Here is a 14,524-nt window from a genome sequence, read left to right as displayed (position 1 = left end):
CTAGAATATGGTCTCCGGCTGGGGAGTCAGATCTTCATAAAGGAAATGACCAGTACAGGCCTGGCAACTAAAGATGGCAACCTGCATGAAGGGGACATAATTCTCAAGGTGGGCGGACAGGGATGGATGAGGACAATCAGATTCATGCCTGCCTTCATAGTCTGCATTTCCACATCCAAGTGGGAAGACACTGAAACTTTATTGCAATGCGAGTCAGTAGTAGTAAAACAAAGACTGGAAGGAAGAGCAGAGTGAGATCATTTTTATATTACAAATCTCCAAAAACCAGATTTGGAGATTTGTAATAGTTTAATATCAGTTTTAAAAAATATCTCGAGTGCTCTTTTTCTTCCCTGCTTGTTTAAAGTTTAAGTTCCTATTCCCTAAACTAAGGAAAGATGAGAGGGGTAGTTGGTGGTATATGAATGCTGAATATTTAATAGTTTTTGTAAACCTCTCCGGTCAGGAGACACGTTCCAGTAGTAAACCAAACCATCGTCTTGAGCCTGGAAGTTAAATAAATTAGCAGAGTAACTTAAGTACACTACTATACTACAGCTCTCTCATGCCTGTATTTGGGATCCAGGCATGCAAGGCTATATTTAATTTAGAGGATAGTTCATTTTTATTCAGTCACTCTAAAGCACATGTCTGTTCGAATAGAGGAGCAAAGCCTTTGCATTTTTAGTAGAAGAAAATGTGGATTTTCTATTTCACTGTGAATACTTCTGTTGCATATACCATTACTGTTCTTTGTAAACACAGATAAATGGAACTGTAACAGAGAACATGTCTTTAACGGATGCTCGAAAACTGATAGAAAAGTCAAGAGGAAAACTCCAGCTAGTGGTGTTGAGAGACAGCAAGCAGACGCTCATCAACATCCCATCTTTGAATGACAGTGACTCAGAAATAGAAGGTAAAGGAGGAGGAGGAGGCGGTGAGCTTGGCTGGAAGCAAGGAAGGCTGTTGCTTCTGCTTTCTCATCTGTTTAGCATAGCCACCCTGCTGAACTTTAATTTCCAATGAAAGCTCGTCTTAAACTTTAATTCCAAAGGATAGATAAGTGTTTGGTTGTTATTTTCTTATTAAAGTGTCTGTTGAAATTAGGTTTCCAGTGTTAAATTCTGATGCATTTGTGAACTCCCATTGGATGCTGATTAGGCCACTGAAAACAAAAATTGTTAATAAAAAAAGGTATGTACAAGCAATTCAAAGAACTACCCACATACATTTGTAAAATTCTCATTCTCGCACTTTCTGGTGTGTGGGTTTTTGTAAGTGGCTTTTAATATTTACAACAAAGAGAAGGCAATGTGGAGGATGGTGAAAACAGACAGACACTATAATAAAGAATCAGAATTGCTTATATTGAGTATTGATTGTTTAGCAATTCGTGTCACATCTCTTTTATGACACTACTAATTTCTCAAATGTGAATTATACATAGGATAACATTTCAGCTACATACAAAGTATCAATAAAAATAAGGAATCTCTGTGGGATTATGACTGAACGCCTCTAAGTCAGAACCCCGCCCAGGCGGAATGATACGGCAGCGCCGTGGGGCCTCGGTTGGCCTCGGATAGCTGGTCCCCCGCCGTCCCCGCCACGCTCGGGACCAGGGTCCGGTGCGGAGAGCCCCTTGTCCTGGGAAAGGGGGCCCCCCTCACCCATCATGCAACGCACGTTCGTGGGGAACCTGGTGCTAAAACCATTCGTAAACGACCTGCTTCTGGGTCAGGGTTTCGTATGTAACAGAGCAGCTCCCTCCCTGCGATCTATTGAAAACCCTCGACACAAGGGTTTGTAAAAATAAATAATAAAAAAAGAATAAATTAAAAAATAAAAAAAACAAAAATAAAAATAAAAAAGGAAGTAAAAAAAAATAAGGAATCATGATTATTTCCTAGTTAACTTTCTAGTATTGCCTTTGTACAGCAAAGTTTAGAAAAAATATTAAGTTCCCAAGTTTTAAAACAAATGTTGATTTTTAATAGAATTGCTTCATAGAAATTAGTTTAATTTTCATTATACCAAACATCTAAGCAGCTGTGCAGAGAAGTCCTTTCAGCTTTGAGTGCAGTGCAGAGAAGTCCTTTCAGCCCACCAGGAGCTTATAGTGTACTATGGCGTGCTACTCCAAGTGTGGTTCTCACCCTACCAGCAGCATCAGCAACATCTGGGAGCTTGGTAGAATTGCAGTGTCTCAGCCCTGCCCTGCTCCCAGAACAGCTGCATTCTAACGAGATCCCAGGTGATTCATATGTGCCTTAATGTTTGGGAAGTGTATTTATAACCCAGTAATTGAATTTTGACTCTCCAGTAGCAGCTTTGATAGAATGTCAGTGAAAGAGGAACCTAAAATATTGTATTTGGCTTTCTCTTTATTAATTAATGCCTTTTCTTTCCAACTCTCATATTTTTTTTCAATTCAGGAAGGCTGTTAGACCAATAGCACATTTACTGCCTGCCGCTCTTTCATTTCCCACATTTCCTAGCCAGAGAATAGGATTATTTCTGATGCAGGTCTTAAATATTTCATTAAACTCTCTTTTTCTATTTTTGAAACCAGATGTCTCGGAAATAGAGTCAAACCGGTCGTTTTCCCCAGAGGAGAGACGGCAGCAGTGCTCCGAGTACGATTGTCATTCCTCAAACGAAAAGCTGAAGGAAAAGTAAGATGATGTGTATTTTTCCTTGCACACATCACTGTGAGCGTACACACATATGTATTTGTGTATCTGTCACATTATGAAACACTTACATGACGTGTGCTTACGTTCAAGAGAGGACACCCAGAGCAGGTGGTCCAGGATGGGCAGCACACCCACTCCCTTCAAGTGCGCGGGGGACATGGCGGCTGTGGTTGGCACAGAGGCCAGCAAGGAGCCCAGACACCAAGAGGAAGCCCCAGGTGAGTCTCATTTTAAACAGATACTTTCAGAAGTGTCTTCTTGTTAAATCCAGAGGATGGCTGGGTAGAGAGAGAGAGAAAGTATTTTTAAAAATAATTCTTAGATAGAGAAGAGGTATTTCTGTCTCTCTATATTTTAATGTTGAAAAAAATTGAAATAACAGCCCTTTTTCTATGCCAACAGATTGGTCATATTTTGTTAATAGTTGGTCCTTTTGTATCCCATTTCTGATCTCAACCTGAACTGTTTCTGTTCTTTCTTTTTTTTTTTTTTTTTGTATTTTTCTGAAGCTGGAAACGGAGAGAGACAGTCAGATAGACTCCCGCATGCGCCCGACCGGGATCCACCCGGCACGCCCACCGGGGACGATGCTCTGCCCCTCCAGGGCGTTGCTCTGCCCCTCCGGGGCGTTGCTCTGCCGCAACCAGAGCCACACTAGCGCCTGGGGCAGAGGCCAAGGAGCCATCCCCAGCGCCCAGGCCATCTTTGCTCCAATGGAGCCTCGGCTGCGGGAGGGGAAGAGAGAGACAGAGAGGAAGGGGGGGGGGTGGAGAAGCAAATGGGCACTTCTCCTATGTGCCCTGGCTGGGAATCGAACCCGGGTCCCCTGCACACCAGGCCGATGCTCTACCGCTGAGCCAACTGGCCAGGGCCTTTTTTTTTTCTTTTAAATCAAGTAGAGGCAGGGAGGTGGAGAGACAGACTCCCGCATGTGCCCCAACTGGGATCTACCCAGCAACCCCCATCTGGTGCTGATGTTCTGCCCATTTGGGACTACTACTCCGTTGCTCAGCAACCAAGCTATTTTAGCGCCTGAGGTGAGGCCATGGAGCCATCCTCAGTACCCGGGGCCAACTTGCTCATTAGAACCATGGCTGCAGGAGGAAATGAGAGAGAGACAGAGACAGAGACAGAGAAAGGAGGGAAGGGGTGTAGAAGCAGATCGTCACTTCTCCTGTGTACCCTGACCAGGAATCGAACCCAGGACTTCTACATGCTGGGCTAATGGTTTACTGCTGAGCCAACTGGCCAGGGCCACAATACTATGACACCACAATACTATGTATGGGATTGCTCCCCCTCACGACCAGTTCTTGACTTCTCCAGACACCAGCTGGGTTGTCCAACAATTCAGTTCAGTTCTGACACTGATCACCTGGAGTTAGTGCACATCCCCTCCAAATCCCCCATGTTAAGGGCTCCGTCCCACAAGAAGCCCCCACTTCAGACGCCAGTCTCAAGTCTCACGTTATCACCTTTACTTCTGATCAACCAGCTCTCAACTGGGAGGTCCCATGATCCTCTTTTCTGATTTGATAATTTGCTGGAATGCTTTACAGAACTCAGAAAAATATTTCACTTGCTAATACTGGTTTATTATTAAGGATACAACTCAGGAACAGCCAAATGAAAGCGATGCCTAGGCAAGTTGTGGAGGAAAGGAGCGTGGAGCCTCAGTGTTCTCTCCAGGGTTGCACGCTCCTGGGACCTACATGGGGCCTGAAGCAATCTGAACCCCATAGTCTTATGGAGGCTTTGTCATGTGCATGATCAATTATTAACTCTGTCTCCAGCTCTTCACACTCCCTGGATGATGGGCAGGCAGGCTACAAGTTCCAAGCTTCTAATCACAGCTTGCTCATTCTGACCAGCCCCATCTTGAGGCTATCCAGGAGGCTACCACGAGTCATATCTTTAAGAAGCATTAATATAAATATACTATGATTGAAGTATTTCTGGGTAAAACCTCGTTTTTATGGAATATAAAGCACAGTGTTTCTTCTACTTCTAACAGCTCATTAATAGAAGCCACTACTAATTGGAGCCATATCTTTAAAACGAAGGACTCTACTATCACCTGGGAAATTCCAGGCACATGGGAGCTCTGTATCAGGAACCCGGGTCAAAGACCAAATATTAGAGCAAAAAATGCTGGCACCCCTGCCACCCTGGAAATTAGGGGGATTTTAGGAACTTTGTGTCAGGAACTGGTAGAGACCAAATATATACTTTTAATTATATCACAGTCATATTTTGTCATATTTGGTTAGTTGAGGTCCTTTTATATCCCATCTCTGATCTCAACCCTATCCCCTAACCCTGCATCTATCACCCTAAAATTATTACCATGACTTTGCATAGATAATTTTTTATTGATTTGAGAAAAAGAAAGAGAGAAGCATCAATTTGTTGTTCCACTTATGCATTCATTGGTTGATTCTTGTACATTCCCTGACTGGGGATTGAACCCGTAATGTTGGCATATCAAAATATTGCTCTAACCAATTGAGCTACCCAGCCAGGGCCACATGCACAAATATTTATCCATGGAAAATAGCATTGTTATGTGTTTATTTTTGTTGTTTTTTTTTTAGTTTTAAAAAATACTGTAGTCCCTTGCTGGTGGGCTCAGTGGTAGAGCGTTGGCCCAGCGTGGATGTCCCAGGTTTGATTCCCAGTCAGGGCACAAAGGAGAAGCAATCATCTGCTTCTCCTCCCCTCTGCGCCTCTCTCTCTCTCTCTCTCTCTCTCTATTCCCCCTCCCACAACTATGGCTTAATTGTTTTGAGTACATTGGCCCGTGGCACTGAGGATGGCTCTTTGGAGCCTTCACGTCAGGCAGTAAAAATAGCTTGGTTGCAAGCATGGCCCCAGATAAGCAGAGCTTCGGCCCCAGATGGGGTGGAGGGTTGCTGGGTGGATCCCAGTTGGGGCACGTGCAGGAGTTTGTCTATCTCCCCTCCTCTCACGTGGAAAAGAAGGAAAAAAAATACTGTCTTCTGGGACATATGATTATGTACCTTGCATTGTAGAGGATAATAACAGGTGCTTTTTAATCCACAGCTTCTCAGTCAAAAGCAGTGCAGAGAACTTTTCTTCGTCCCAGTCCTGAAGATGAAGCAATCTATGGGTATCTGTTTCAGTTTTTTTGTCCCTTTCTTCTTCCACACAGCTCTCTCTCCTTAACTGAGCTCCATCTACCAGAATGGTATTTTTTAACTACAGATGGTGATTTAGTATATAATCAGTCACCTGTCACCAACCCCTGTTGCTAGTGTGTATGAGGAAGAGAAGTTATTTGTAGAAGAGTAAATCAGGGAAGTGTGTCAAGTTTGTGATGTTAACGTTGTCTGCTTTGTCACTTATCTGGCTGCCTCTAGATTGTGACTCTGAATACTTGAGTTTGGCAGATCACTTACTCCAGATAGGTGAAGTACTGCTTAACTATGGTTCCTCTGTTGGGGGCTGCAGTGACATGATGATCCCAATGTGTGGGGGAAGGGAAGTGACCCCATGCTCTGCACTTGATAATGAGAACTCCTGGTTCAGTGCAGCAGCCCCTGGATTAGGAAGTGGCTTTCTGGAACCCAGGCTGTATATGTCCATTTGACCAGAGCCCTGGAGTGGTAGCAGGTTTTCCTTTGGAAGAATAGTTCATATGGCCTTGATTTTAACTTCACCCTACCCTTTATTTACTTTCTAATCTTGAATGAGCTCACATAAATACTCTGTATTTCTACTTCTTCACTGGTAAAGTGGGCCTATTATATTCATCTTACAGTCCCGAGAAAGATAAAATTATACATTGTATGAGAAATATAAGACTGAAACTATAAATCATTCTATAGCTAGAAGAAATTACATCTCTCATCTGCTAACGTGGGTCCCCCTTTACAAAAATAATCTTCCATTTTTTTCTTTCTGAAACTCAAACCATTGCAGCCCCAATACCAAAATGGTGAGGTTCAAGAAGGGAGACAGTGTGGGTCTACGGTTGGCTGGTGGCAATGATGTTGGGATATTTGTGGCTGGCATTCAAGAGGGGACCTCGGCAGAGCAAGAAGGCCTTCAAGAAGGGGACCAAATTCTGAAGGTAAGGAAAGCCCAGTCCTGTTCCTAGATGTTCTTGCAAAAGAGTGTGTTTTTTCCGGGGGTGGGTCTTCCCTAAGGGAGGGGATGTGGCCCAGCTTATGTAAACAGATCAGCTGCAGGTTTGTTGATGCCCAGCATTGCGGCCTCAATTTCCCTGTAATAGGTCCTGTCTTCTCAGTTCTGGAGCCAAAAATTCACTGCTGTGTGAGAAATTATACTGTTCAAGACCTTTGCAAAGATTTGTATTAGCTCGGTTAACAAAACAATTGGGACTTGAACTAAAGGCCTAGGAAGATCTTTCAAAAGATTTTGCTAATGTTGCCTGACTGGGTGTTGGCACAGTACATAGAGGGTTGACCTGGGACACTGAGATCCCAGGTTTGAAACCTTGAGGTCATCACTGGTTTGAGCATGGGCTCACCAGCTTGAGTCCAGGGTCGCTAGCTTGAGCAAGGGGTCACTGGGTCAACTGGAGCCCCCCTCATCTAGCACATATGGGAAGCAATCAATGGACAACTCAGAGTGATGTAACTATGAGTTGATGCTTCTTATCTCCCTTCCTGTCTCTCTCTCTCTCTCTCTCTCTCTCTCTCACTCACTTTAAAAAAAAATCTTGCTAATGCTTGGCTTTTCATTGATTCCTCTGTCTATTGTGACTCTTAAGGCAGTGTGCTATAATTGAACAAAGGTGTGTGCTGACATCAGATCGTCTGTTCTGAATCACATCCCAGCCTCTCATTAGTTCTGTGACCCTCGCTCGACCTCTGTGACTCGGGTTTCTGTATCTGTTCAGTGGGGATAAGAGTACCTGTCTTCCCGGGACCCTGGGAAGATTAGAATAGATAACACAGGCATCTAGCAGTGTTCCTGCCACAGAATACGAAGGGCAATGTCCCTTCTTTTACCCACTGGAGAAAAATAAGTTGCTACCATTGAGTATGTTATTTACTTCTATAGTTATCCAGGAGGGGGATTTCTTGGTTAATCAAATATTGATACTATTTTTTAAAGTTACCATATATGTTTTTGTGTAATCTGTTGGTTTTAAAAAATGATAGCCGCCTGACCTGTGGTGATGCAGTGGATAAAGTGTCAACCTGGAAACGCTGAGGTTGCCGGTTCAAAACCCTGGGCTTGCCTGGTCAAGGCACATATGGGAGTTGATGCTTCCTGCTCCTCCCCCCTTCTCTCTCTCTCTCTCTCTCTCTCTCTCTCTCTCCCTTCTCTATAATGAATAAATAAAATCTTTATAAAAAATGATAGCCAACTCAACTTTGACATTTTATGAGATCCATGTAATGTATTTGCCACTAAATTCAGAATAAACTTCAAGAATGTCAAGTCCCCCTTGACTAGACAAATACTGAATGCTAGCAACTGGCTTCACTGGAATTTCTGCTTCTGTAAACTTGAATTTCTTATTAGGAGTTAGTAGAGAGCTGGTAAGAGCATCTAGGCTCAGAGGAGAGGGCAGTAAAAAGAAGTCCCGAGGAAGCAGACGGCGGAGCACAGAACAGGCGGGCCTCTTCCTTCTTGGCTCGCAGCCCCATTGCGGTGGTTCAGATTTCATTTCTGGAGCACCTGAAGGGCAAACCTGGATCATGAGCCTGGCTGAAGCTTTCCAGTGACATCCTAGACCCTCTCTGGCTCTGGACAGGATCCTAGAAGACTAAGTGTACCTGAGTGAACCCTGTGGTACATGCTCCTAGGAAACATCACTTACCAAGTGCTGCTGATAAGAATCCCCTCCAAATGCCAGCTCATACCGATTCACTCTCGGGCTGGTGCCAGAAAAGAAAAAGCATGTTTCCTAACTAGTATTGGGGTCATAGGAAGCGAGGAAGGAATTTGGAAGCTTTTGCTCATGAAGGAGCAAAGATTAAATATTTTTATACTTGGGGTGAAGAAAAGATTTCTTAAATTTTCATGGAAAAAAAAAATAGAGCCCTGGCCTGTTGGCTCAATGGTATAGCATGAGCCCCGTGTGTGGATGTCCTGGGTTTGATTCCCTATCAAGGCACACAGGAGAGGTGCCCATCTACTTCTCCACTCCTTCCTCTCTTGCTTCTCTCTCTCCTCTCTCTCTCTCTCTTTCCCCTCCTGCAGCCATGGCTAGATTGGAGCGAATTGGCCCTGGGTGCTGAGGGTGGCTCCATGGCCTCTGCCTCATGCGCTAAGAGCTCAGTTGCTGAGCAACGGAGCAACCCCAGAAACACCCCAGATGGGCAGAGCATTGCCCACTAGTGGGCTTGCTGGGTGTATCCTGGTCCAGGCACATGCAGGAGTCTCTGTCTCCCTTCCTTTCACTGATTTTTTTTTTAAAGGGAATTCACATAGGACCTTGACAGATTGACCTATCTCTAAGTTGTTCAAGATGGGGAGAGTTACTTCCATGGGTAAAAGTCATGGTACGCAGCATTTATACTTGACAGAGTATCTTGTTTCCTATTTTTACTTGGCGAGTAGGAAGAGACTGTGGGAACTGGTTTCCCCGTTCTTGATTGTGAATGAATTTTCTGTTGTCTACAAAAGGAGCCCTCGTTTCTATAAAGGGGTGGAGAAGACTGCGTTTGCCTGCTAAGGCAGCGGAGCTGCTACGCAGTTGTGAGCTGTAGCTGATAGAGAATCCTCTTCACAACAGATACAGTAGACCCTGTGGACAACTAAATAGATAATAAAAGAGGATATTTATTGGAGAGGACTGTACAACCTAATCTTCAAACTCAAAGTACTGCCCTGATTTTTTTTTTTACTTTTGTTTCAGAACTTCTTTTCGTGGCCAAATTGGATCTGTGTGGTGAACTATGTATATATACTAATCACTTCTGTATCACAGGTTTTTTTTTTATTCCCATTGATTTTTTGAGAGAGAGAAAGAAAAGAAGAAGAGAAAGTGTGGGAAGGGAAGGGGGGGGGGAGAGAAAGAAGCATCAACTCTGTTCCACTTAATTGTGCATTCATTACTTGCTTCTCATATGTGCCTTGACTAGGGATCGAACACGTAACCTTGGGATGATGCTGTGTCCGCTGAGCCACCCATGCAGGGCCTATATCATAGGTTTTTTAAGTTTGACTCTTCCTTTTGTCAGAGTGGCAGCCTGACGTGGGATGAAAACCCGAGGGTGCTGTGCTCCGGCCATGTATGTGCCTTGTAAATAACAGCGAAAGACACGCCTTTGTGCCTGACCTGTCTCTTTGCTGATTATTTGTCTGGTGTGGTTGTTATTTCTCTTTCAGAAAATTTTAGGGGACGAAAAAGAGGAAAAACCTAATTTTGTTTATTAACTATGTGGATTGTACAGTGTAGCTATCATGTGTGCTTAAATTTTGACTGTTAGATTTTTGGCTTGATGATAGGTCATTCTCACATGGCCATAGAGATGGACGAAGGGACCTTTAAGATTTTCCCCAGGCTTATGGCCTTGTCTTATTTAAATAAACAGATATAAGCATATATGTGCATATAAAAACATACATGTGGCCGTATATCGACACAGATGTGGGTCTGTCTCCAAATGGCATAAAAAAGGATTATATACCAAAGTACAATTTTCCCTAATTTGGGGACAGAGAGATGGGAATGATGGTTGTCTTAAGTTAACATGATTGCTTTACTTTAAAAGCACCAAGTAAGTTTTAGTCTTATGCCCATTTTCTCTTAATTATAAGTTCAAACATTAATTAAATAATAAATTCTAACATTAATGAACCTTTTTTAGTAATAAAAGCATTACTCTTTGATTAAAGGATTCTGCTATCCTCAATGACTGCAGAAAATATTTCATAGGAATTCTGTATCTTTTCACTTCTGTAATACATTATTAAAATATTAGGGACTTTAAAATGGTGTGTGCATTTTACTTATTTATAATTTTTCTTTTTAAAAATAGTGTTTTTTTGTTTTGTTTGTTTGTTTTTTAAGTGAGAGGAGGGGAGATAGCGAGACAGACTCCTGCAAGCACCCCGACCAGGATCCCCCCTGGCAACCCTGTCTGGAGCTGATGCTCAAATTAACCAAATCTGCTCAAATCAACTGAGCTATTTTTATTACCTGAGACTGATGCAGAGACCAACCTAGCTCTCCTCAGTGCCTGGGGGCTCAAACCAATCAATCCACTGGCTAAGAGGGTTGGGGGGAGAGGGAGGGAAGGGGTCGCTTCTCTTGTGTGCCCAGACTGGGAATCGAACCTGGGACATCCATAAGCTGGACCATTGCTCTATCTACTGAGCCAAACATCCAGGGCCAAAAATGGTTTTAAAGGTACAAAACAAAGATGTCAAAATGTCTTTCCCCCCTACATTTCAATTTTACTTGCTTCCTAACTTCCAAAAGCTATTTAAAGTGTCCTCTGCAGATTTAGTGGTGAATAAATGTTGTGGGGTCCCTGCCAGAAATATTAAGTGTGTGTCAGAAGCTTAAATATATAAGCCTGTATATTAGGCTGTTAGTCTGCCATATGAAGCTAATGCGTTTCACTTTCTTAAGCTCATATTAAACACCTTTTAGGTTATAGAAACTTTAGGGAGAAAGGTGGAATTGATCCGAAGCTTTATTTTCAGGCTTTTATTTGAACTAATTTAAAAATAGCGTTAATGCTGTCAGTTGAACCAGCCAGCATGCTTGTTTGCAGTAGACCCCAGCTCTCCCTACTGCGTTATAGTTACATGTTTCATGATTGTACATTACCTCCCTGGCCACCTCAATGGGAGACTCAAAGAAGACCAAACACAACCACAGACAGTTTTAATCTGATCTTTAATCTGATGACAGCTCTTTGATGGAATGCATATTCCTAAGGGGGGGGGGGTTGGCAGTGTGGGGAAACAGGAAGGTGTGACGGTGCCCCCACAGCCCAGGGCAATAGTGGGGTGCTGTGAGAGCTTGAGCAGGGACACTGGGGACATCTTTACATCTGAGTTTTGCTCTCCGCAGGCCCTGATGAAAACAATCAAATGAAAAGTTCATGTGGCACCTTTGTATAAACCACTTCCTGTTTTTTCTGTTTGCCCTTCTTATCAGGTGAATACACAGGATTTCAGAGGGCTGGTTCGGGAAGATGCTGTTCTCTACCTGTTAGAAATCCCGAAAGGTGAAATGGTGACCATTTTAGCTCAGAGCCGAGCTGATGGTGAGCATGTCTGTTCATTAGTTTAATGGTGGGGGGATTGTGGGAAAGATGAGAGGTGGCTTTGGGACTAGAACAGATACATTTGGGTATTAAAAGATTGAACTGGATCCTACTAAGTAATCTCTGGAGACAATTTGCATACCATTTAACTTTTTATGGAAATGTTTTTTATGCACCCACTGGGATAATTTCACTGGTTGTGTCAGTTTGGAATATAACTGCTTTTCTGAACAGCGATCTATCCTTAAGTACTGCCTGGAGTATTACTGAGTCTTTCATATGATGGATACAAAGAGCCACACTTACTGTTCATCTCCCACATTAACTCTTACCAGTCTGACAAGTTGTTTCACCTTACCAGGTCTCATTGTTTTCACCCATAAAATGGCAGTTGATACTGTCTTCCCTGTCTGCTTCCAAGGGTTGACTGCCAACTGTATTAGGGTTCTCCAGAGGAACAAAGCCATTAGTGTGTGTGTGTAGAGAAAGTGATTGATTGATTGATTGATTGATTATAAGGAAATAGCTTAATGATTATAGAGGCTGGCAAGTCTCAAGATCTGTAGAATGAATGGCAAGCTGGAGACTCAGAAGAACTGATAATTTAGTTTTAGTCCAACTCCAAAGACTGGTGAACCAAGAGAGCCAGTGGTATAGTTGGAGTCCAAAGGCTGGCAGGCTTGAGACCCAGAAAGAGCTGATGTTTCCATTTGAGTGTGAAGGCAGGAAAAAAAAAAACCAATGTCCCAGTTCAAAGGCATAAAGAGTTAGTTTTTTCAAAGTCAGGGGAGGGTCCATCTTTTTGTTCTATTCAAGCCTTCTACTGATTGGCTGAGGCCCATCTGCATCAGAGAGTGCAATCTGCTTTACTTGGTCTATTAGTTTAAACATTAATCTCATACCTGACCAGGTGGTGGTGCAGTGGATAGAGCATCAGACTGGGGCACAGAGGACCTTGAGGTCACTGGCTTGAGTGTGGGCTCACCAGCTTGAGCGCAGGGTCGCTGGTTTGAGCATGGGATCATAGACATGACCTCATGGTCCTTGGCTTGAGCCCAAAGCTCACTGGTTTGAAGCCCAGGGTTGCTGGCTTGAGCAAGGGGTCACTCTTTCTGCTGGAGCCCCCTCCTCCCACATCAAGGCACATACGAGAAAGCAATCAATGAACAACTAAGATGCTGCAACAAAGAATTGATGCTTTTCATCTCTCTCCCTTCCTATCTGTCCCTATCTGTCCCTCTCTCTGTCTGTCACACACACACAAAAGAAATCTCATCCCCAAACACCTAGAATAATGTTTGACCAAATATCTGGGCATCCTGTGGGCCAGTAAAGTTGACACATAAAATTAACCATTACAGCAGCTCATAAAGTTATTTTTTATCCTTCTTTGTATTAGAGCCATGGTTCTCATAGAGCCCATATGCTGAGTTTGAGAAATGGCAGAAGGTAAAGGGCATGCTCAGAAACAGAAACTGATAACTTGAAGAAAAGACCTCTAGCTAAGCAGAATGCAGCCTACAGTGATGCTTTTGCCTTTCAGTGTACAGAGACATACTGGCTTGCGGCAGAGGAGATTCGTTTTTTATAAGAAGCCACTTTGAATGTGAGAAGGAAACTCCACAGAGCCTGGCCTTCACCAGGGGGGAGGTCTTCCGAGTGGTGGATACCCTGTATGATGGCAAGCTGGGCCACTGGCTGGCCGTGAGGATTGGAAATGAACTGGAGAAAGGCTTAATCCCCAACAAAAGCAGGTATCTGAGATCACACGTTCCCACACACCCCTCTTCGCCTTCTCCCCACAAATAAACCACAACCCACCTGCTCAGAAAGGAAGCTGCACATGGCTTCATTATTTGTCCTCATGTCTTCTCCCATCATCGGCTCCTAGAACTGAAGTCACCACTAGCTGGTGTGTGTATTTAGCATCACATGGTTGGATGTTGCACTTGGTTGGCTGGCTTTGAACGATATTCTAAGTCAGGGGTCCCCAAACTTTTTACACAGGGGGCCAGTTCACTGTCCCTCAGACCGTTGGAGGGCTGGACTATAAAAAAAACTATGAACAAATCCCTGTGCACACTGCACATACCTTATTTTAAAGTAAAAAAACAAAATGGGAACAAATACAACATTTAAAATAAAGAACAAGTAAATTTAAATCATCAAAATGACCAGTATTTCAATGGGAACTATGGGCCTGCTTTTGGCTAATGAGATGGTCAATGTCCGGTTCCATATTTGTCACTGCTGGCCGTAACAAGTGATATGATGCGCTTCCGTAGCCCTGACACGTGCGTCCCGCGTCACCGGAAGTAGTACTGTACGTGAGTGAAGCCGTGCCTTGCGGCGCTGCCACATACAGTATTCCAGGAGCAGAGGATGCGAATGCATCCTGTGCTCCTCTCACTGACCTCCAGTGAAAGACGTGCCCCTTCCGGAAGTGCGGCGGGGTCCGGATAAATGGCCTCAAGTGGCCCGCAGGCCGTAGTTTGGGGACCCCTGTCCTAAGAAGTGTCCAGTGCTTGCACAGCACACGAGCAGATACCAACTGGCTGTAGCAGAGCAGTACACTTCTTAGAGACAATGTCCTTGTCCAGCGTG

General features: G+C 43.7%; 1 protein-coding gene across 8 annotated transcripts in view; it reads left to right on the top strand.

The window, feature by feature from the left end:
- TJP2 (tight junction protein 2) overlaps positions 1 to 14,524 on the top strand; it is a 135,045-nt gene that overhangs the window by 103,602 nt on the left and 16,919 nt on the right. For all 8 annotated transcript variants that reach the window (XM_066368029.1, XM_066368028.1, XM_066368030.1 and 5 more), the window contains 8 exons: positions 5 to 108; positions 766 to 919; positions 2,576 to 2,678; positions 2,790 to 2,917; positions 5,763 to 5,829; positions 6,642 to 6,792; positions 11,812 to 11,920; positions 13,464 to 13,674. In XM_066368029.1, coding sequence (XP_066224126.1) covers positions 5 to 108; positions 766 to 919; positions 2,576 to 2,678; positions 2,790 to 2,917; positions 5,763 to 5,829; positions 6,642 to 6,792; positions 11,812 to 11,920; positions 13,464 to 13,674 — 1,027 coding nt within the window. The remainder of the gene's footprint in view (positions 1 to 4; positions 109 to 765; positions 920 to 2,575; positions 2,679 to 2,789; positions 2,918 to 5,762; positions 5,830 to 6,641; positions 6,793 to 11,811; positions 11,921 to 13,463; positions 13,675 to 14,524) is intronic.

Source organism: Saccopteryx leptura, chromosome 2 (genome assembly GCF_036850995.1).
Source record: "Saccopteryx leptura isolate mSacLep1 chromosome 2, mSacLep1_pri_phased_curated, whole genome shotgun sequence".
Taxonomy (NCBI): domain Eukaryota; kingdom Metazoa; phylum Chordata; class Mammalia; order Chiroptera; family Emballonuridae; genus Saccopteryx; species Saccopteryx leptura.
This window is presented reverse-complemented; position numbering and strand designations above follow the sequence as displayed.